The sequence below is a fragment of the Octopus sinensis genome, linkage group LG14, assembly GCF_006345805.1.
Source record: "Octopus sinensis linkage group LG14, ASM634580v1, whole genome shotgun sequence".
NCBI classification, from domain to species: Eukaryota; Metazoa; Mollusca; class Cephalopoda; order Octopoda; family Octopodidae; genus Octopus; species Octopus sinensis.
Window position 1 is genome coordinate 67691024 of NC_043010.1, and position 23426 is coordinate 67714449.

The window sequence follows — 23426 nt, forward strand, 5'->3', positions numbered from 1 at the left end:
CTATAGTAGAAGTCACTTGCCCAAGGTACCACGCAGTGGGACTGAACCCGGAACCATGTGGTTGGTAAGCAAGCTACTTACCACACAGCCGCTCCTGCGCCTATAAAGTTTCCAATAATAGGGAAATAGTACCACATTATCTAATTATCTAATTAATTTTTCTGCAGTTTTAAACCGAAGTAACTTAAAGTATGTTTTGACTGCTATTTCTAGCAGACAGTGGTCTCAGAAGCTCCCCTCTTCAATTTGACTGAGGAGCTTTCAACCTTTACTTCTCTCTTTTTCTCCCTACCTCTCTCTTTTCTCTCCCTACCTCTCTCTTTTCTCTCCCTACCTTTCTCTTTCTCTCCCTACCTCTCTTTCTCTCCCTACTTCTCTCTTTCTCTCCCTACTTCTCTCTTTCTCTCCCAACCTCTCTCTTTCTCTCCCTACCTCTCTTCTCTCCCTATCTCTCTTTTTCTCTCTACCTCTCTTTCTCTCTCTTACTCTCCCAGCCTCCCTCTTTCTCTCCCTACCTCTCTCTCCCCCTCTGCCCTTTCCAAACATCTGAATTGAACCAAGCGGAACCTTGTCCTATTAGCAGCTTACTTGGGTGGAACATCTAAACTGGATCCTAGTCAGTTGCTAGAACAAGAATCTCAAGCACCTCCACCTTAGATTGCTAGTATATTATTACTATGTGGCTTGCAAGGCAGCTATAGCTATTTCACTCGCTGCTTGCTCATTATACATATATCTGTCTGTCTGTCTGTCTATCTCTATCTATCTATCTATATCTATCTATCTATCTATCTATCTATCTATCTATCTATCTATATCTAGCTATCTATCTGTCTATCTATATCTATCTATCTCTATCTATTTATCTGTCTATCTATCTATATCTAGCTATCTATCTATATCTATCTATCTATCTAGTCTGTCTATCTGTCTGTGAGATATCTTATGGTAGAGGAATCATCATCATCATCATTGTTCGACCGTGGTCGAGACTTTCATAGTCTTTTCAAATGGCTAATAATGTGTGCGCGCGCCACTACTACACACATTGGAAAGCATTGTACAACCAAGTACTAAAGAAGATCTTTCCTCCTCCATGAAACAAAGCTGTTCCCGCTGGACGTCAACCCAGTATTTCTAAGCTACGGACCCAGTGATTTATTGTAAGGTTATCTCCCTAGATAGATTGCCTTCACTACGGCTAAGGAGCCCTTTCTACCCCATAGAGGAATAGTATTTAACTGCTATTTCTAAATTTCAGTATGTGGTGAAGCAATTTGCTGAACCCTAATTATAATTATGCTTATAATTATAGAATTTATATATATATATATATATATATATATATATATATATGTATGTGTGTGTGTGAGTGTTGATATATATATTCTCACCTAATTTCACATACCACCTGTTCCCAAGTTGTATTGTGTTGTCATTGAAGTTGGAGGTGGTAGGGAGCTTAAAGCTAAATAATGCTTAGACGGATTATGTATTATGAGCTTTTAGTTATTGCCTTATTAAATTCAGAAACCTGAGTGTGTTTGTGTTACAAATTAAAAGCTGCTCTCACAATGAAAACATTGATTGCACAGACATAATGTATGTCTTGTTTATATGCCAAATTTGTTGAGGGATAGTATTTAGGGAAAGCTCCCCCACGTGATGCTGAGTGCTAAAGAATGAATACCTCTGAATGTCATTGACCAGGCAGGGTAGCTCGCCTTGGAATCACGAAATTTCATCATAGAGGCCTCACCAAGGAAATGACTTGTGACCCGAGACTCTTGGAAATATGCTGTGCGTGAGAAGATCTGGCAAGCCAAATGAGACCATAACCTCGTGGCCTATGCCAGGGGCATAACCAGCCTGCTTATGCGTACCTTTTCCTTCTTTGGACACTAAACTCTGCTTGTGAAGACCTGTTGAGGCAAGTGAAATCGAAATCAAATGCGATGACTGGCATCCGTGCTAGCGGGATGCAAAGAGCACCATACGAGTGTGATCGTTGACAGAGCGGCTTCCGTGCCTGTGGCACATAAAAGGCACCATTCGAGTGTGATCATTACCGGCATCGCCTTACTGGCACTTGTGCCCATGCTAGTAGAGTGCTAAGAGCACCATCCGAGCGTGATCATTGCCAGAGCGGCTAACTAGCTTCCGTGCCGGTGGCACATAAAAGGCACCATTCAAGCGTGAGTGTTGCCTTACTGGCACCTGTACCGGTGGCATGTGTAAAAAGATTCGAGCGAGGTCATTGCCAGTACTGCCTGACTGGCCCCCATGCCGGTGGCACGTAAAAAGCATCCACTACACTCTCAGAGTGGTTGGTGTTAGGAAGGGCATCCAGCTGTAGAAACTTTGCCAGATCAAGATTGGAGCCTGGTGCAGCCATCTGGTTCGCCAGCCCTCAGTCAAAATCGTCCAACCCATGCTAGCATGGGAAGCAGACGTTAAACGACGATGATGATGATGATTGTGGTATATCAATACCTTGTACTTGGATCATCTCGAAACAAAGTGAGCCATTGGTCAGGGTCTGATATGCAAATCTATCTATCTATCCGCTCAGTCGAAGTCGACTCTCAGTCACTCGTTGGATCAGTGTCCTCCAGTCAGTTCTATCCTGGGCTGCTTCTTTCAGATTGGCTATGTCCATTCCGGTATCACTCTTGATGGTGTCAAGCCAGCGGGTTCTTGGTCGGCCTCTTCCTCTCTTGCCACTGACCATTCCGAGCATGATGTCCTTCTCCAGGGATATGCAAATAGACTAAAATCTATTTGCTGATGTGCTGCAGCATAGCACATGAAAGAAAATTAAATTACAGAATAAATAAAGCTCTAGTAATGTGAACATTATTGGTCGCACATACATAGAGTATGGTGGACGGGTGTGGCTTAGTGCTTAGGGTGTTGGACTCCTGATCATGAGATTGCAGTTTTGATTCCAGGACCGGGCAGAGTATTGTGCTTTTGAGCAAAACACTTCATTTTGTGTTACTCCTGCTACTCAGCTAGCAAATATGAGTAATCCTGCAATGGACTTGCATCCTATCCAATATGAGTCGACATGACTCAAGAAGGTGACCTTTACCTTCTTTTTTTTTGTTTTTTCACATTGCATATGTTTTTTTGCTTATGTGCTAAATGTGTTGTGGGATAGTATCGGGGGGGGGGGGAGCTCCCTTCATAACGCTGAGTGTTAACACCTGAAAGTGTATGACAGTCAAGTGTTCCCATACACACACACACGTTTGTGTGTTTGATGTATGTGTGTGTGTGTATATACTCTTTACTCTTTTACTTGTTTCAGTCAGTTGACTGCGGCCATGCTGGAGCACTGCCTTTAGTCGAGCAACTCGACCCCGGGACTTATTCTTTGTAAGCCCAGTACTTATTCTATCAGTCTCTTTTGCTGAACCGCTAAGTGACGGGGACATAAACACACCAGCATCGGTTGTCAAGCAATGCTAGAGGGAAAAACACTGACACACAATCATATACACACACATACATATATATATATATATATATATACGATAGGCTTCTTTCAGTTTCCATCTACCAAATCCACTCACAAGGCTTTGGTTGGCCCGAGGCTATAGTAGAAGACACTTGCCCAAAGTGCCATGCAGTGGGACTGAACCTGAAACCATGTGGTTCGTAAGCAAGCTACTTACCACACAGCTTCTTTTACTCTTACTTGTTTCATTCATTCAAGTAACCCAACCTCTCAACCCAGCTCGTTCCCCTGCTCCCACCCACACTGCTGCACTTGCCCTTAAGCTCTCCATCACCACTCTCCTCACTGGCACCCATCATCGACCCTATCATATCACTGACTCCTTCACCTGCACTTCTACCAATGTCATCTACTGCATCTCCTGCTCTCTCTGCCCTTCTCTATATATCGGGCATAAAAGCACCCAGTACACTCTGTTATGTGGTTGGCATTAGGAAGGGCATCAAATTGTAGAAACCATGCCAAGGCCAGCTCCTGTCAAGCTGTCCAAAACATGCCAGCATGGGAAACGGCTGTTAAACGATGATGATATGCATGGCTGTGTGATTAGGAAGTTTGCTTCCCAACCACATGGTTCCAGGTTCAGTCCCACTGCATGGCACCTTGAGCAAGTGTCTTTTAGTATTAGGTTTTAACTGTTAGGTTTACTCTACATTTATTTCTTGGGAATCAGAAATTCCATTGCACTATTATTACCTGGTCAGTGATGCACTTCCACAACAACTGTTTCAAAATTAATTGATAACATATTCCTGGCTTTGGGTCCTCTCCCTCCCCCTCTCTCTCTCTCTCTCTCTTTCTCTCTGTTGTACACATCATTGACCTTTTGACATTGGTTATTGTTAGTCATCCTAAATCACTTCCAGATGTTGGTCCTTTATCTATGTACAGTTTAGCTTGTATTTAACACTTTTTCTCCCCCCCCCGACCCCACCACACCCATCTATCTATCTCTATGACTCTTATCAATCACTTTTATTTATTTATTTATTTTTTGCTTCTTTTCCTTGTTTGCCTTTCTCTTATCTCCTTCACATGTCAAGATGGTTTCTAGGTGTCTTCGCCCCCACCTCCTGCCACTCTACTCCATTTGCTATGTATAAATACAAAGGTTTTTTTGGTGCATTCTTCTTGGGGGTGAAAACTGCTGAAATTAGGTTCTTGTTATGCAAATTAATTTTCTTTTAATCTTCTGGAGTGAACAAGAAGAGAGGAAAAAAGAGGTAAATATTTATTCATGAAATCATACATATATATTTCTCTCTTTCTCATACACACAAACACACACTTTTTCGCATTTGGCTATGTTGAGGGAGCCAGGGAAAAAGCTTTTGTATCACAGCCCCTACAATCTCCCCGCAGTTCTGCAAAACTCATATACAAACAGGTACAGGCAAGACTGTGTGGTAAGAAGCTTGTTTCCCAACCACATGGTTCTGGGTTCCATTCCACTGCATGGCACTTGGGTAAGTGTCTTCTACTGTAGCCTCAGGCCAACAAAAGCTTTGTGAGTGGATTTGGTAGGCAGAAACTGAAATAAGCCCATTGTGTGTGTGTGTCTGTGTCTGTGTGTCCCCCCCCCCTCACCATTGCTTCACAACTGATGTTGGTGTGTTTTCATCCCCATAAGTTAGCAGTTTAGCAAAAAAAGAGATCAATAGAATAAGTACCAGGCTTACAAAGAATAAGTCTTGGCATCAATTTCTTCATTTAAAACCCTTTAAGACTGTGCTCCATCGTGGCCACAGTCAAATGACTGAAGCAAGTAGAGATAAAAGGTAAAAAGAAAGACTTTGTTTCCCATGAGGATCATGTGCATGGCTATTAACCACCACCACCACCACCACACAGACAGACAGACCTTAGGCTATGTCTTGTTATGGTTACACCTGCGTATGTACATGTTTGTCTCATCACCATCACCACCATCACCATCATCTCTTTTTCCATGCTAAAAAGCACCAACCGATCGTGGCCGATGCCAGACCCCCCTGGCACCTGTGCAGGTGGCACGTAAAAAGCACCCACTACACTCACGGAGTGGGTGGCGTTAGGAAGGGCATCCAGCTGTAGAAACACTGCCAGATCAGACTGGAGCCTGGAGCAGCCCCTGGCTCCCCAGACCCTGGTCGAACCGTCCAACCCGTGCTAGCGCAGAAAACGGACATTAAACGATGATGATGATGATGATGAATATAACAGGCAAATCGCACAAACATCTTCCACATTTACCAGACTCACAAAGAGAGTCTGGGAAAACAAAGAACTGGCTGCAAACACCAAAATTGTGGTCTGTAAGGTGTGCATCCTTAGTACGCTACTTTATGGCAGTGAGACATGGAGCCTCTACTCTAGACAAGAGAGGCATCTCAACATTTTTCACCTTTTTAACTTTTATCTCTACTTGCTTCAGTCATTTGACTGTGGCCATGATGGAGCACTGCCTTAAAAGTTTTAATTGAAGAAATTGACCCCAAGACTTATTCTTTGTAAGCCTGGTACTTATTCTATCGGTCTCTTTCTTTTTGCTAAACCGCTAACTTACCTAAGATGCATCTTGGACATCAAGTGGACAAACCACATCACCGACTCCAAAGTCCTCAACTGAGCCAAGATACCCAGCATACATATCATGCTCCAGCAATGTCGTTTGTGCTGGCTCGGTCATGTTCGTTGCATGCCAGATGGAAGGATCCCAAAGACCTGTATGGGGAATTGGCCACCGGCACAAGGGTACGAGGACGACCTTGTCTTCGTTTCAAAGATGTCTGTAAGAGAGATATGAAGTCACTTGATTTGGACGCCCTGAGATGGAAGGCGGTTACAAATGATCGCCCAAACTGGTGGCAAATATTACGAAAGGGAATGAAGGGAGCGGAAGGAAAACAGGTACTTGCCATCAGAGAAAAGTGTATTCAACGGAAGGAAAAATCCTCAGCACCAACAGAGAACTCCTTCAAATGCAGTCACTGTATGCATGACTGCCATTCCTGTGTGGACCTGTGCAGTCACAACAGACACTGTGCCATCATCAGCAGCTGACACAATTTCTTTGGGCGCAGATCCATGGCCTCAAGACCGATGGATGCCTACTACTATTACTACTACTACTACAGAAATCGGACAAGACTCACTTCATTTACATTATTTACATTTGACAGATATTTGTCCTCATCTTGTTTGTTACTAACACGACGTTTCGGCTAATATACCCTCCAGCCTTCATCAGGTGTCTTGGGGAAATTTCGAACCTGGGTTATTTTAATGTACCAATCTATTAATGTACCGATCTACTTGGTAAAATTATTGATTAATTAATTAATTAACTTTGATTAATAAATTTTATTTTCACTTGTTTAGGTCATTGGACTGTGACCACGCTGGGGCACTGCCTTGAAGGGTTCAGACAAACAAATCAACCCCAGTACTTGTTTTTGTTGTTTTTTAATCTTGTTACTTATTTTATCGGTCACTTTTGCCAAATCACTAACTTACAGGAACATAAACAAACCAACACTGGTTGGACAAATACAAACAAGAATACACACACACACACACACACGTGGGCCTGTGTTTGTTTACATCTGCAATCACTTGTACGGAAGTGTAGTGATCATGCAGTGGTTAGTGCTGTTGTTGTTGTTGTTGTTTTCTCAAGTCAGCAAATCTTACAGGTACTTCCATTGCATGCCTTCAAAGCCATGTGGAAAAAAATGATCCCTTATTTAGAAAAAAAACAAACAAAAAAACTACCCTAGAGTTAGCAAGCCATTAGCAAGACCATCCAACCTTAAAATCCTGCCTCGATAATATATCCTCCCTTCTAACCCATGCCAGCATAGAATAACAGATGTTAAACATACAAATGAACACAAGCTGCTATTCATTAGAAGCCTAAACGAGAAAGAGTTAATTAACGTTTACATCCTGCCACTTGCAATCCAGTTTTGCTAATGGCTGGATGAAAATAGCTTTTCTTTTTTTATATGGGGGATAATAACTATTTTGTTGGGGGGGGGTTCTTTTTTGTTTGTTTGTTTTCTCTTTATCTTGTCCAATCTTCTTCCTCTCTTCTCTTCCCCACCACATCATACCTTGTGAAAATATTTGGTAATCAGGTCAGTAATGTATACTCTCTGTCCTACTATATCTTATTGTATGTATGTAGTTGTGTGAATATGTGTGTGTGTGTATATAGTTGTGTATATATATATATATATATATGTGTGTATGTATATATATATATATATATATATATATAGTCTTTTACTTGTTTCAGTTATTTGAGTGTGGCCATGCTGGAGCACCGCCTTTAGTCAAGCAAATCAACCCCAGGACTTATTCTTTGTAAGCCTAGTACTTATTCTATTGGTCTTTTTTGCCGAACCGCTAAGTTATGGGGACATAAACATACTACCATTGGTTGTCAAGCGATGTTGGGGGGACAAACATACCTACATATATATATATATATATATATATATATATGCGACGGGCTTCTTTCAGTTTCCGTCTACCAAATCCACTCACAAAGCTTTGGTCGGCCCAAGGCTATAGTACAAGACACTTGCCCAAGGTGTCACGCAGTGGGACTGAACCCGGAACCATGTGGTTTGTAAGCAAGCTACTTACCACACAGCCACTCCTTTGTTTCAGTTGTTTTGACTGTGATCATGCTGGAGCACCGCATTTCGTCAAATCAACCTCAGGATTCATTCTTTGTAAGCCTAGTACTTATTCTGTTGGTTGCTTTTGTTGAACCGCTAAGTTACAGGGACATAAACACACCAACACTGGTTGTCAAGCGATGGAGGAGGGGCAGACACACACATACATATACGTTGGGCTTCTTTCAGTTTCCATCTACCAGATCCACTCACAAGGCTTTGGTCATCCCAAGGCTGTAGTAGAAGACACTTGCCCAAGGTGCCACACAGTAGAACTGAACCCGGAATCCTATGGTTGGTAAGCAAGCTACTTACCACACGGCCACTCCTGCGCCTATATATATATACATACATATATATTTGCATATGTGTAAATATGTGTGTGATGTATATGTGCATGTATGTAAATAGATATGTGTGTGTGTGTGTGTATCATCATCATCATCGTTTAACGTCCGCTTTCCATGCTAGCATGGGTTGGACGGTTCAACTGGGGTCTGGCAAGCCCGAAGGCTGCACCAGGCCAGTCAGATCTGTATACCTGTGTGTATATGTATGTGTATGGTTGTGTGTGTATGCCTGTTTAGATCAGTTACAAAGAAACTATAGGTTTACTTGTTTTCAGATTCCCTTGACATAAATGATAAGAGACATTTTTTATTTTAGTTTTTTTTTTTTTCCTTTTCTAATTTTGTTGTTTATGTTATGCCTGCAAGAAACAGGCTTGTCTCTTTGAAGTACAACCAAAACTGATGATTGCTTGCCCACCCACCTCTCCCCTCTAAGCCTCATCTTGTAATTTAGGTGTTCCATAGCTGCAGGTCAGCTTTGACCCAGCAGTAACCCAACCTATTTAGTGGTGATAGCCTATGGCACAGGAAGGTTCTCCTGGATTCTGTGTATACTCTTTTACTTGTTTCAGTCATTTGACTGCAGCCATGCTGGAGCACCGCCTTTAGTCGAGCAACTCAACCCTGGGACTTATTCTTTTGTAAGCCCAGTACTTATTCTATCGGTCTCCTTTGCCAAACCGCTAAGTATGGGTGTGTATGTTCACAAGTTTCTCTGTGTATTTGTGTGTGTGTGTGTGTACACAGATGTGTCTGTGACTGTTTACAAAATGGAGAATAACTGTAAACATCTAAAAGTAAAGGTTTATACATAGGCGCAGGCATGGCTGTGTGGCAAGAGGCTCGCTTCCCAACCTCGTGGTTCTGGGTTGTCTCACTGCATGGCACCTGGGCAAGTGACTTTTACTATAGCCTCAAGCTGACCAAAACCTTGTGAGTGAATTTGGTAGGCAGAAACTGAAAGAAGCCCATACATGTACATACACACTCACACCCACACACACACATACATACATCTATCTACATAACAGCCCACTAACTATTCTGTTCTACCTGTGTAAACCGTGGGTATGGAGGTATGATATCTACTGTGTATATTTCCTATTTAGTATTGGGGAAGTTTCATTTGTAAGGACGTACTCCCATATTTGTCTGAGTGTTGTGTCTTTTGGGTGCTTGGATAAGATGGGGATGTCGAGTTGACCCAAGTTGCCTCCATGGTGGTCTTTGGCATGTTGGTAGAGTATGGAGGACTGTTTTTTGTCGTCATATTGTCTCAGATGTTCATTTAGTCATTCCGCAATACTCCTAGATGTCTCCCCTATGTATGTCATGTTCATGACTTTACAAGCACCTTCTATGTAGCTTATGCTGTAAACTACATTTCGAATTCTACAGTTAATGCCAGGGCTAATCCTACATACCATGCAGTTATCATTGGTGCATATGGTATTCTCAAAGGGGTACATCCTACATAGTTGTGATCTGATGGAGTTCTCTGGCTTTTCAACAATCTTAATGTTGAGTTTGGTCTTCTTCGGAGCTTTTCTAAATCTATGGGCTAGTTCTCCATGGGCTGTGGCCCCCACAGCCCATGAAACAAGTAACAGAAGATTTTTAAAAAATAAAAGAATATATATTTATATATCTTTATATATTTATGTGTGTGTGTGTTTGTCCCTCTACCATTGCTTGACAACCAATGTTGGTGTGTTTACATCCCTGTAACTTGGTATTTTAGCAAAAGAGACCAATAGAATAAGTACAAGGCTTACAAAGAATAGGTCCTAGTGTTGATTTCTTTGACTAAAAATCCTTTAAAGCGGTGTCCAGCATGGCCACAGTCAGATGACTGAAATAATTAAAAGATTAAAAGTGTATGTGTGTGTGTATATATATATATATATATATATATATATATGTATATAGGCGCAAGAGTGGCTGTGTGGTAAGTAGCTTGCTTACCAACCACATGGTGCCAGGTTCAGTCCCACTGCGTAGCACCTTGGGCAATTGTCTTCTACTATAACCTCGGGCCAACCAAAGCCTTGGAAATGGATTTGGTAGACGGAAACTGAAAGAAGCCCATCATATATATGTATATATATGTGAGTGTGTCCTTAAATCCTTAAAAATGTTTTAGCCCAAAAGCCGCAGGCACCACACGCTGTGTGTGAGTATTTGTCCAACAACATTGCTTGACAACCTATGCTGGTGTGTTTACATCCCCGTAACCTAGCGGTTCGTCAAAAGAGACCGACAGGGTAAGTACTAGGCTTACGAAAAATAAATCCTGGGTGCGATTTGCTCGACTAAAGGCGGTGCTCCAGCATGGCCACAGTCAAATAACTGAAACCAGTAAAAGAGTATATATATATATATATATATATATATGTATATATATATACTCTTTTACTTGTTTCAGTTATTTGACACACACTTGTATGTATGTATGTATCATGAAAGGAAAGCAGTGTATATATTTACTGTTGGTGGTGGTGGTTGTTGTTGTTGTTGTTGTTTTTACTTCCTCTTTACACCAGAAACCTCTCAAACTCGTATAACAACCTTGAGATGAATAAATAAACCGTGGAGCAACAGAGAAGTGCGGCTCACTTGTTACTGTGTTCCTATCATAAACAGACATCATGGAGTTGCTTGCTTGGGGAAGTGGAAGTAGCTCTCTTTATCTCTCTATCTGTCTCTCTATTTCCCGCTCTCGCTATCTATCTATCACTCAGTCATTGCTTCTATCTGCTTATCCTTTCTCTCTCTCTCTCTCCCTCTCTCTCTGTATCTATCACCATATTTCTCTCTTTCTATCATGCACTCTCTCTTTCTATCATCCACTCACTCTTTCTATCTGTCTGTCACCCTCTGTCTCCCTCACTATTTCTATCCCTCATTTACACAATCTTTACTTCCATCTCTCTCTCTCTCTCTCTCTCTCCCCCTCTCATTCACACAATCTTCATATATTTCTCCCTATCTATCTCTTCCTCTACCTATCTATCTATCTATCTATCTATCATCTATCTATCTATCTATCTATCACACTTTCTCTCTTTTAATCTCTCTCTCTCTCCCTTTCTCTCTTTATTCTCTTCCACCCTTTATCAATCCTCACCCCAAAAAAAAACAATGGTCCCATTGTACTTTTGGGATTTTTTTATTATTTATTTCCTAAAACCTTTTTCTTTTTCACCATATCTGTGAGATGAATACACCCTACCTTTGTGTCTTGATTCTGAAAATAATCAAAACTTAAGTGAGCTTTATTGAAATAACTGTGTGAAGGCACGTGGCCTAGTGGCTAAGATGTTCCATTCGCAATCATAATATCGTCGTTTCAATTCCTAGAACAGGTTAGTCTGTACAGGCATCAAGTCATATAAGATGTAATATGAAGTCAAACAAAAAGGTCATGCTACTCCAGACTGATGATGAGCAATGACTCAGAAACTAGTCTCTGGAGGCAGGCTTAGCTGGGTGGAAGTGCTTATCTCCCCCTTGTAAACATAAGGACACAGGAAATGTGTGATGGCCGACAGGAAGCGTTGCTGCTTCCTAGGGCTAAATAGCAGTAGTGTGATTCCCTTCATGGGACTGTCACATTAAGTTGACAGTATACAACTACTCTCTCTCTCTCTCTCTCTCTATATATATATATATATATATATATATATATATTACAATGGGCTTCTTTCAGTTTCTGTTTACCAAATTCACTAACAAGGCTTGGGTCACCCTGAGGCAATCCCCTGCAAGACCTTTGCCCAAGATGCCATGCAGTGGCACTGAACCGGGAACCATGTGGTTGGGAAGCAAGTTTCTTACCACACAGCCACTCCTGCACCTATTTCATCTGACTGCAGCCATGCTGGAGCACTGCCTTGAAGGGTTTTAGTCAAACAAATCTACCCCAGGACTTATTTTTAAAGCCTAGTACTTATTCTATCGGTCTCTTTGGCCGAACTGCTAAGTTATGAGGATATAAACACCAACATTGGTTGTCAAGTGGTGTTGAGGGGACAAATACAGACACAAAAGATACACACATAGACGTGTAAGTATATCTACACGACCGGCTTCTTTCAGTTTCCATCTACCAAATGCACTCACAAGGCTTTGGTTGGCCTGAAGCTATAGTAGAAGACCCTTGCCCAAGGTGCTACATAACAAGACTGAACCCGGAACCATGTGGTTGGTAAGCAAGCTTCTTACCACAAAGCCATGCCTCTGCCTATCTTTCATCTTTTATTGGTTTCAATCATTGGATTGTGGCCATGCTGGGGCATCACCCCCAGTACTTAATGTTTTGAATCTGGTTCTTAGTCTGTCGGTCTTTTTTAGTCAAATTGCTGGGTTACAGGGACGTCAAGCAGTCGTGAAGGGACAAACGCAAACACGAGGAGATGCATACACACACACACACATACACAATGACAAAATGGCAAAAAAAGGTATTAAAAATCTAAATTAGAATATTGGAACAAAATAAAAAATATATTGTATTGTTTTGAATGCTAAAGTGATTTTTTGAGTGCCTTTTGTGTGTGTGTTTCATGTGTGTCTGGTATCTCTCTCCATGCACTCACCTACAGACACAAAGACCTGGCTAGCCATCTGTTATGTAATAAATTTTCATATTCAAAAAAGACAAAAAAAACCTAAATGAGAACCATTTAAGATAAAAGTTATGCAAGTACATTCAATCCTCTTTCCCTGCCCCCCCTCCAGTTGTGACCACCACCACCTCATTAACTATCTTTTGAATTATTTAAATTCCTGATGTTCTGAAACAATAACGGCTGAATTATTCTGTGTGTGTGTGTCTGTGTGTATGATAACGTGTGTTAATATGTCTGTGTGCTTATTTTAATGTGAGAAGGTGCATGGCTTGGTGGCCAGGGTATTTGGCTTGTGATCCTAAGGCCGTAAGTTCAATTCCCAACATCACTTTATGTCCTTAAGCAAGACACTTTATTTCATGATGCTCCAGTTCACTCAGCTTACAAAAATGAGTAGTACCTGTAATTCAAAAGGTACGTGAGTCTGGTGTACTCAGCCACTTGTACATTAATTTCACAAGAAAGCTATTCTACTGATTGGGTCAGCTGGAACACTCATTGTCACAACTGACAAAGAGCCAGGCCATTTTAGTGCAGTTTTGTACATAGAATGGTTAATTTTTTTAATTTGGAATACTTTTTTAATTAAAAATTTTTTAATGACATTTTCACTCCATTTGTCTGGCTTTACATTCTCTCGTGATCTATTTTTATTTATCATATTTACTGGCTTTATAAGATGCATTCTCATATAAGATGCATCCCACAGTTTATAAGTATTTGGTAGTAGATTTGGTAGACGGAAACTGAAAGAAGCCCGTCGTATATATGTATATATTTGTGTGTGTGTCTGTGTTTGTTCTCCCAACATCGCTTGACAACCGATGCTGGTGTGTTTACGTCCCTGTAACTTAACGGTTCGGCAAAAGAGAACGATAGAATAAGTACTAGGCTTCCAAAAAACAAGTCCTGGGGTCAATTTCCTCATGGTTCTGGGTTCAGTCCCACTACATGGCACCTTGAGCAAGTGTCTTCTACTATAGCCTCCGGCCGGCCGGCAAATACCTTCTGAGTGGATTTGGCAGACGGAAAGTGAAAGAAGCCCATCATATGTTTGTTCCCACACCATCACTTGACAACTGATGTTGGTGTGTTTACATCCCCGTACCTTAGTAGTTCGGCAAAAGAGACCGATAGATGCTCCAGCATGGCCACAGTCAAATGACCAAAACAAGTAAACGAGTATGTGTCATCTTCGCTGCTGCTTATCTATGTATAGCCGTGTTGTTTTGAAGTTTTCCTCTTTGTCTAATTACAATTCAATGTTTGTTCCATTTTCTGATATCCTGTTCTTGTTGCTTTGGTTAAGCTATTTCATAACCTCTTAATTTACAGCTGCTAAACGTGTCATTTGGCTCATTACAGGATTTATTTATTTTCCTTGTCACTGAAATTGTTTCTCTGAAAATTACTTCCTCTGTTCAATAATTTCGTGTAGAAGTGAAACCTCAGTTTATGAACTTAATTTTTTTCCTGAAGGCCGTTCCGAAATGTTCATAAACCAAAACTATTTTCCCTATAGGAAATTCTAGAGAAGGCACAATGAATTTTTGATCAGAGATGTACACTGAATGAAAGCTAAACCAGCGAGTGATGCCCTCCGACTGTTTCTTCCAGCTTGTTGCCAACCATTGTTGCCGACTTGCATGTTTGTTACTCAAGGCACCATTCATCACTCAAGATGTTTTATGTTCGCAAAATTGTTCATAAGCTGATTTGCTTGTGATAAGGGCCTTCACAAACTGAGGTTTCTCCTGTACTCATTTTTTTGGTATTTCCTTTTTATCAACAGCTATTTTTTTTTTTACATCATAAAAATTTATAAATTTCAAGATAAAAAAAATAATTTGTTTTAACATAGGAGTGACTGTGTGGTAAGTAGCTTGCTTACAAACCACATGGTTCCGGGTTCAGTCCCACTGCATGGCACCTTGGGCAAGTGTCTTCTGCTATAGCCTCGGGCCGACCAAAGCCTTGTGAGCGGATTTGGTAGACAGAAACTGAAAGAAGCCCGTCGTATATATGTGTGTGTATATATATATATATATTATATATATATATATAATATGTATGTTTGTGTGTCAGTGTTTGTCCCCCCAACATCGTTTGACAACCAATGCTGGTGTGTTTACGTCCCTGTAACTTAGCGGTTCAGCAAAAGAGACCGATAAAATAAGTACTAGGCTTACAAAGAATAAGTCCTGGGGTCGATTTGCTCGACTAAAGGCGGTACTCCAGCATGGCCACAGTCAAATGACTGAAACAAGTAAAAGTAACCCTTTAGCATTCAGTTTACTCAGTTAAATGTAAGGCTTATTCATTCACATTCCTTTGAAGTAATCATGTATTATCTCATAGCTTCCAAATTTTGATGATGTGGTTATTTACTTTTAGAATAACATAACATTATAAGGTCGGTGTAAGAGGCCTGATCTGGTTTGTTTCAACATAAAACAGATAGAATATTTGGGCTGGATACTGTATTTCTGTTGAGATGCTCTGTGTTTCTTTCAATTACTTAAAATATACCCAAGAATTTAGTAAAATAACTTGGTTATCATTCAGCTGGTGTTAGGAACATAAATTGTGACTAAGGTTTGTTGGAAGACTTTTATTCAAAACTTATGAAAACAAGACATTTGTACTCAGAGCCCGAGGTGGTTTCAGCCAGGTTGGTATCAAAAGGGTTAAGAATTGTTTTTCTATTATATATTTTAACCCTTTTGTTACTGTATTTATTTTGGGATGCTCTGTGTTTCTTAGCAAGACTATCATCCACAACTTAACAAACGTATGAAGGAGTCTCGTATGTAGATACTCAATCTCCTAGAAATAGCAGTTAAAACTCTCTGAAATGATGTCCTGCTATGAAAGGGAAAAAAGGAAGGACATATTGGATAATAAAATCCTAGATATGTTATGATTAAAAAATAAAATAAATTAGATGTGATGGCCACAGTTGAAGAGCCTTTGACCATAGGTTTATATTTACTCAGTTTTCTTTTTTCATCTTATCCGTTTTTCTTTTTTTTTTGTGTGTGTGTTTGTTTTTAATATTTATTTTTCTTGCTGTCCACAGGTCCCCTCACTTTGACGACCTCCGTTTTGTTCAGCCGTGGCGTGACTGCACTAGCAGAACAACGTCAGTGCGAGCGGCTATGTTTCCATGACAACTGCTTCCAAGAATGGTGAAGACATTCCAAGCCTACTTACCGCCCAAGTGCCATCGCACATACAGCTGTGTGCATTGCCGTGCACATCTTGCTAACCATGATGAACTCATTTCCAAGGTAACTAACTCCTCCTCCACTTCCTCCTTCTTTCACCTCCTCCTTCTCCACAGTCTCCTTCTCCTTCTCTCCCATATTCTTCTCTTTAATTTTCTCTCTCTCTCTCTCTCTCTCTTCTTCGTCTTCCTTCTTCACCTGTTTTCTTCTTTGTCTCTTCTAAGTGTTTGTCTCCTTCACAGGTTTCCTTGTCTTGCTTCTGTTGTGTTTTTCTGTTTTTCTTTGTATTTTGTCCAACTTTTATTATTTTTTTTCTTATGTCCACCTTATCCTTCTATTTTCTTCTTCTCTTCATGACTGCTTATTTTGTCTTGTCCTTTCTTTTATCCAATTGTGTTTCCATCTGGCCATTTGTGTATGCTTCTGTCCATTTGTGCCTCCTTCTGTCCATTTGTGTATCCTTCTGTCCATTTGCATCTCCTTCTTTCCATTTGAGTCTCCTGTCCATTTGTGCCTCCTTCAGTCCATTTGTGACTCCTTCTGTCCATTTGTGTATCCTTCTGTCCATTTGCATCTCCTTCTTTCCATTTGTGCCTCCTTCTGTCCATTTGTGCCTCTTCCCCTCCTCTATCCATTTGTGTCTCCGTTTACTTTGTCCACTTCTGTCTTCTGCCCACTATGTTTCCTTTTGTCTTCTGTGTCTCCTGTCCACCTGTCCCACCTTGTCTCCCTTTGTCTTCTATTCTTTTGTCCACCATGCCTCCATGTGTCCACCATATCTCCTTATGTCCACCATGCCTCTTCCTGTCCCAACATGTCTCCCTTTGTTTCTATGTCTCTTGTCCACCATGCCTCCATGTGTCCACCATATCTCCTTATGTCCACCATGCCTCTTCCTGTCCCAACATGTCTCCCTTTGTTTCTATGTCTCTTGTCCACCATGCCTCCATGTGTCCACCATATCTCCTTATGTCCACCATGCCTCTTCCTGTCCCAACATGTCTCCCTTTGTTTCTATGTCTCTTGTCCACCATGCCTCCATGTGTCCACCATATCTCCTTATGTCCACCATGCCTCTTCCTGTCCTAACATGTCTCCCTTTGTTTCTATGTCTCTTGTCCACCATATGTCTTCCTGTCCCACCATGTCTCCCTTTGTCTTCTATGTCTCTCATCCACCATGCCACCTTGTTTTCACCATGCTGTTTCCTATCCCACCATGTCTCCCTTTGTCTTCTATGTCTCCTCCTTTCCACTATGTCCCCTTCTATCTTCTATGCCTTTTCCTCTCCACTTTGTCTTCCTTTGTTTACTTGCTTTTTTTACCTTTGTCTCGTAAAAAGCATCCAGTCCACACTGTAAAGTGGTTGGCATTTGGAAGAGCATCCAGCCATAAAAAACCATGCCAAAATTGACCTCGCCTCTGTTGGTGCCACATAAAAAGCACTCAGTCCACTCTGCTGAGTGGGTGGTGTTATGAAGGGCATCCAGCTGTAAAACCCTGCCAAAACAGACACAGTAGCCTGAGATAGTCTTCTACTTGGCTGACTCCTGTCAAACTATCCAACCTATGCCAGCATGGAAGGTGGACATTAAACGGTGGTGATAATGATGATGATGCTTCTAAAATGACAAGATGGTCACATCTGGAACACCTTTGATCATAAGCCTACTTGATCTGATTTGATCTGCGACAAAACAAGATCTAACTTTAGTTTATCAAATTGCATGCAATAATTAAGATATCTGGGTGATGATGGTAGTGGTATAGGCCATGCATCAATGAATATACACCCTGTATTTCAAGGATTATATAGGAGCACTCTGTCGGTTACGACGACGTGGGTCCCAGCTGATACGATCAACGGAACAGCTTCCTCGTGAAATTAACGTGCAAGTGGCTGAGTATTCCACAGACACGTTTATCCCTAAAGTAGTTCTCAGGGAGATTCAGCCGGCCCTTTGAAATACAGGTACAACTCATTTTTGCCGGCTGGGTGGACTGGAGCAACGTGAAATAAAGTGTCTTGCTCAAGGACACAACGTGTCACCGGGAATTGAACTCATGACCTTACAGTGGTGAGCCGAATGCCCTAACCACTAAGCCATGCACCTTCACGGAGTATATACACTGTGTCAAATATCATAGTTGCGACATTTGGATTTTGATGGTGGTGAGCATTTATCAACAGAATATGCATCTGCTTTCAAGTAATGGGTGATGATTGATGATTGTGAGAATGTGGGCCCTATATTGAGGAATATAAACCCTGTATCAAAATAGTGAAGGCATTTGGGTGGTGATAGTAGTGATGGTAGCCCTCATCATCATCGTTGTCATTTAATGTCCACTTTCCATGCTTGCATGGGTTGGATGGTTTGACTGAGGACTGGCGAGCCAGATGGCTGCACCAGGCTTCAATCTTGATCTGGCAAAGTTTCTACAGCTGGATGCCCTTCTTAATGCCAACCACTCCGAGAGTGTAGTGGGTGCTTTTACATGCCACTGATACAAGGGCCAGTCAGGCGGTACTGGCAATGACCACGCTCAAAAGGTGCTTTTTACGCGCCACCTGCACAGGAGCCAGTCCAGCGGCACTGGCAACGACCATGCTAGAATGTTGTTTTTCATGTGCCAGTAAGGCGACGCTGGTAACGATCACACTCAAATGGTGATTATTACATGCCACTGGCATGGGAGCCAGTCAGTGGTCCTGGGAATGATCATGCTCAGATGATGCTTTTAACATTCCACTGGCACAAGTGCCAATCAGGTGGTACTGTCTGCAGCCACATCAACGATTTTGATTTCACTTGCCTCAACAAGTCTTCGCAAGCAAAGTTTATTGTCCAATGAATGAAGGGTACTCATAAGTAGTCTGGTTATACACCATGTTAATTAAGCCCTATGTTGTTTAATATACACCTTTATATATCAAGGAATATACATCCTATTTTAAAATAGTCAGAACCTTATTTGAGTGACGATGGTGAGTTACAGCTGTCTGTTTTTTCTGGATTCATTTTGATCTCATCCTTTTAATATTAATATGCAATACCAGTCAAGTACTGGGGTGATTTCAGGCAATTCGACTTCGTTTTATCTGGTGCCAACACAAGGAATTCTTTTATCTCTTATTTGTTTCAGTCATTAGGTTGTGGCCATGCTGGAGCACTGACTTGAAGAATTTTTAGTCAAACAACTCACTACCAGTACCTTTCTTTTTTAACATGCACACACACATATATACATATATATGACGGGCTTCTTTCAGTTTCCATCTACCAAATCCACTCACAAAGGCTTTGGTCGGCCCGAGGCTATAGTACGAGACACTTGCCCAAGGTGCCACGCAGTGGGACTGAACCCGGAACCATGTGGTTGGTAAGCAAGCTACTTACCACACAGCCACTCCTGTGCCTATAATAATGTTAATTATTGATGACAATGATGAATTCAGTAATGTGGGACTGATATTTCAACACATTCTATCCGGCATTCTGTTGTTAAATTTAGTAAGATAAAGTACTGGAGGTTGAGAACATACGATAGAGGGATGACAGGAACAGGTTTCTTGCGGAAGGGGTTATTACGTACTGTAAATCCTCGAGTATAATCCGCACTTTTTTCCCCAAAATTTAAAGGTCAAAATCCCTAGTGCATACTATATACAAGGTTAAAAATGAAAAATATTTTCTAAGCAATGTCCGAGTCTCTATTTGCTGTCCAGCAATGTTTATTCGGACGCATTTTGTGATGTCGGGTGCAAAAATACCTCAAGCTAAGCCTGAAAGCAATGAAGTCATAAAAGAATCGTCCATAACTTGCAGTAAGCAACATTTATTAAACGTTATTACAGTTATTTCTTTATTTTCTGCTAACAAAATGCACAAAAAAGCTACACATTTGCATTATATTATATATACAATAATAATAAAGGACATTACTGTATACAGTTTTACAAACCAAGGACATTATATAGACCTCCTTGACTCAAGTTAGAGAAGGGGTGCGTATTATACACAAGGTTTAGGTTTTTCAGAGGTACAGCCCCCTAAAAATCCCCTGCGTATTATACTCAAGGGCGGACTATACTTGAGGATTTACGGTATATCTGTACATATATTCATACTTATGCACATATATACTTCTGGGGATTATCCCTGTCTTCTTTGAATAGGAAAAACATTACGGAGTGTTGTACTGACCTGGAGGAGTAATAAAGGTCAAAATATGAAAAATTCTAGTTTGTGGTTTCTGTCCTTCATCTCATTTTTTTCTTGTTTCTTTTACAGTCTTTCCAAGGAAGTTTAGGACGTGCCTACCTCTTCAACTCTGTGTGAGTATTACTTCATTTCATTCTTTTTTATTTTTTTACATCCATTTTTCTATTCCATGCCAGCATGCATTAAATGAGTGTACTACTGAGATTTTGTTTTACAGTTGGATGCCCTTCGGCAAGACTTCCGCCCATCCCCCCACAAAAACCACCCTTTAAAAAAAAATTTTTTTTTTCGACACAAACTCCCCTTTTCAGCTACGGGGAATACGAATCTACAAAAAAATTGGCAAAAATCGACATTTCTAAATTACCACCCCCCACCCCTATTTCCTTCATTTTAAACTTTTCTTGCAATGTTTTTTTCAAAATTTGTGGGAAAATATGGAGATTATGATTCTGAAAAAAATTTTCAAATATCTTTGTAAAATTTTTTTCAAGAATTGTTTTTTCTAAATATGCAGAAAAATATGGACATCAGGATTTGAACAAAAATTTCAAAACATTTCTGTACACTTACGGTTATGGTTTTAGGGTTAGGGTTAGTGTTGGGGAAAAAAGTCAGAATTGAAGAAGTTGGGGGGAAAGTTTCACAACGCCGATTTTTGATAATTTTCCAGAACCTCCGTATCCAAAAATGGGGATAATTGATACTGATAGAATAAGTTGATTTCTTCCACTAAAACCCTTTAAGGTGGTTCTCCACCATGGCTGCAGTCAAATGGCTGAAACAAGTAAAAGAATAAAAGAATATATATCGTCATCATCATTATGTAATGTCTGCTTTCCATGCTGGCATGGGTTGGACGGTTTAACTGGAACTGGTATAGCAGAGAGCTGCCCCAGGTTCCAGTCTGATTTGGCATGGTTTCTACAGCTGGATGCCAAAACTTACACCAAACACTCCATATGGATGTATGCATGTCATTTGTCACCTCTTTCAAATGAGTATCATCAGAGTCCATCCTGTATCCATGAGCTGTACGTATAAAAGTCTCTCAACAAGTCACGCAATCAGTAATTCTATGCCGGTCATTAACTAATTTGTCCTTGCCATTTTTAAGGGAATGTCGAAAGAATTTTGGCTGCTATAACTTTGTGTGTGTGAGAGAGAGAGAGAAGGCTTTGTGTGGAAGCATTTATCAAAGGGAGTTAATACGAGTATAATGTACATACATAAAATTACCTCCCTTCATCAGGATTCGTTTTTACATAATGTCCAAATGTTTGTCTAACGTGGGAAATCAACGAACGAGTATTTAGACTATGTGGTCGACCAACCTATTACAAATAACAACAAAATCTCCTTCAAATCACATACTGTTATCTTTGAAAGTAGAACACGTTGGATAATGCATCCTAGATATACTATGTCTGTAGAAAAAAAATATGTCAGGACCCGAACGTCTTTCATACACCAGGATAGAGATTTATAACTGAAGGCTGCATTTGAATTCAATAATAATGATGATGATGATGATGATGATTTCTTTTATATGCCACCTGGGCGAAGGATTGAGGGGAACAATACAAGGACGTACCTCAAGTGTTGGGGTTTACATATACTGAAATGAGATATATATATATATATATATATATATATATATATATATATATAGCAAGTATAATAATAAATTTGATTAATTTGAGTATCAATTCTTACAATTTTGTGAATATAGAGGCAGGCGCGTCTGTGTGGTAAGAAGCTTGCTTACAAACCATATGGTTCTGGGTTCTGTATAGCACCTTGGGCAAGTATCTTCCACTCTAGCCTTAGGCCAACCAAAGCCTTGTGAGTGGGTTTGGTAGACAGAAACTGAAAGAAGCCTATCATATATGTGTGTGTGTGTGTGTCTTTGAATTTGTCTCCTCCCAGATAGACTCCCACCCTCCCTTATATAAAGGGAGGGTAGTCGGGTATCTTTTCTATAGCAAGACATCTCTACCTCTGCTCGTCCTTGCTTTTCCTTGGCATAAAAATCACCTCTCCACTCTCAAATATTCCCATCACTTAGTCAAAAGGGGATTCCCTTCACCTACTTCCAACCCTTACTGCTTTTCCTTTTTCTTGTCCTTTCCCGACTTGCAAGCTGTCTGGCAACCCCACTAATTACAGTCATCATGAAAATAGCAGCACCCAGTCATAGTAAAAAAAGGCAAAGCTGATGTTGAGCACACTGCAGTCTTGTATCTCACTGGATCCCGTCAAACCACTTGTATTCTTGATGACAATGTAACCTTCATTTAACTAAGGTATATTCAGCCTGATGAATATACTCCATTCTCTCAATTTGTATATATATATATATATATATATTTGTGTGTGTGTGTATTATTGTATTTGATTGTCCTCCACAATGAATAAGTAAGCTTTAACATTTTGACAGAATCATCTGAACTAGCAGGACCCATGAATATTTCATGGAATTAATGGTAAACTTATTGGATGATTTCTGAAAACTTTGTCCAAAAAACCTGAAAGCCTTAGCGCCTGTGTTGTGTCTGTATAAAAGATAGTTGCTCATCTGCTAATCATTGAAAAGTGAAGGAAACTGGAATATGATGATTACTTAATACACTAACAGCACCATCCAAGTGGGATCACTGCCAGAGCAGCTGTCTGGCTTCTGTGCTGGTGGCATGTAAAAAGCACCATTTGAGCGTGATCGTTACCAGTGTCACCTTACTGGCACTTATGCTGGTGGCACGTGAACAAAACATTCAAGTGAACTCGTTGCCATTGCTGCTT

At 40.6% G+C, this 23426-nt stretch overlaps 1 protein-coding gene and 1 long non-coding RNA gene across 5 annotated transcripts in view; one reads left to right on the forward strand and one right to left on the reverse strand.

Annotated features, from left to right (window-relative positions):
- The window catches only part of LOC115219108 (protein yippee-like 1), an 86883-nt gene that overhangs the window by 57023 nt on the left and 6434 nt on the right, over nucleotides 1–23426 (forward strand). For all 4 annotated transcript variants that reach the window (XM_036509184.1, XM_029789182.2, XM_029789183.2 and 1 more), the window contains exons 2-3: nucleotides 16251–16461; nucleotides 20694–20737. In XM_036509184.1, coding sequence (XP_036365077.1) covers nucleotides 16357–16461; nucleotides 20694–20737 — 149 coding nt within the window. In that variant the 5' untranslated portion in view covers nucleotides 16251–16356. The remainder of the gene's footprint in view (nucleotides 1–16250; nucleotides 16462–20693; nucleotides 20738–23426) is intronic.
- LOC118766040 lies at nucleotides 1950–23400 on the reverse strand. The gene is made up of 4 exons (XR_005001966.1): nucleotides 23255–23400; nucleotides 22115–22120; nucleotides 3739–3742; nucleotides 1950–1971 (listed from the first exon to the last, which is right to left on the reverse strand). It is a non-coding gene; the product is annotated as an uncharacterized LOC118766040 (long non-coding RNA).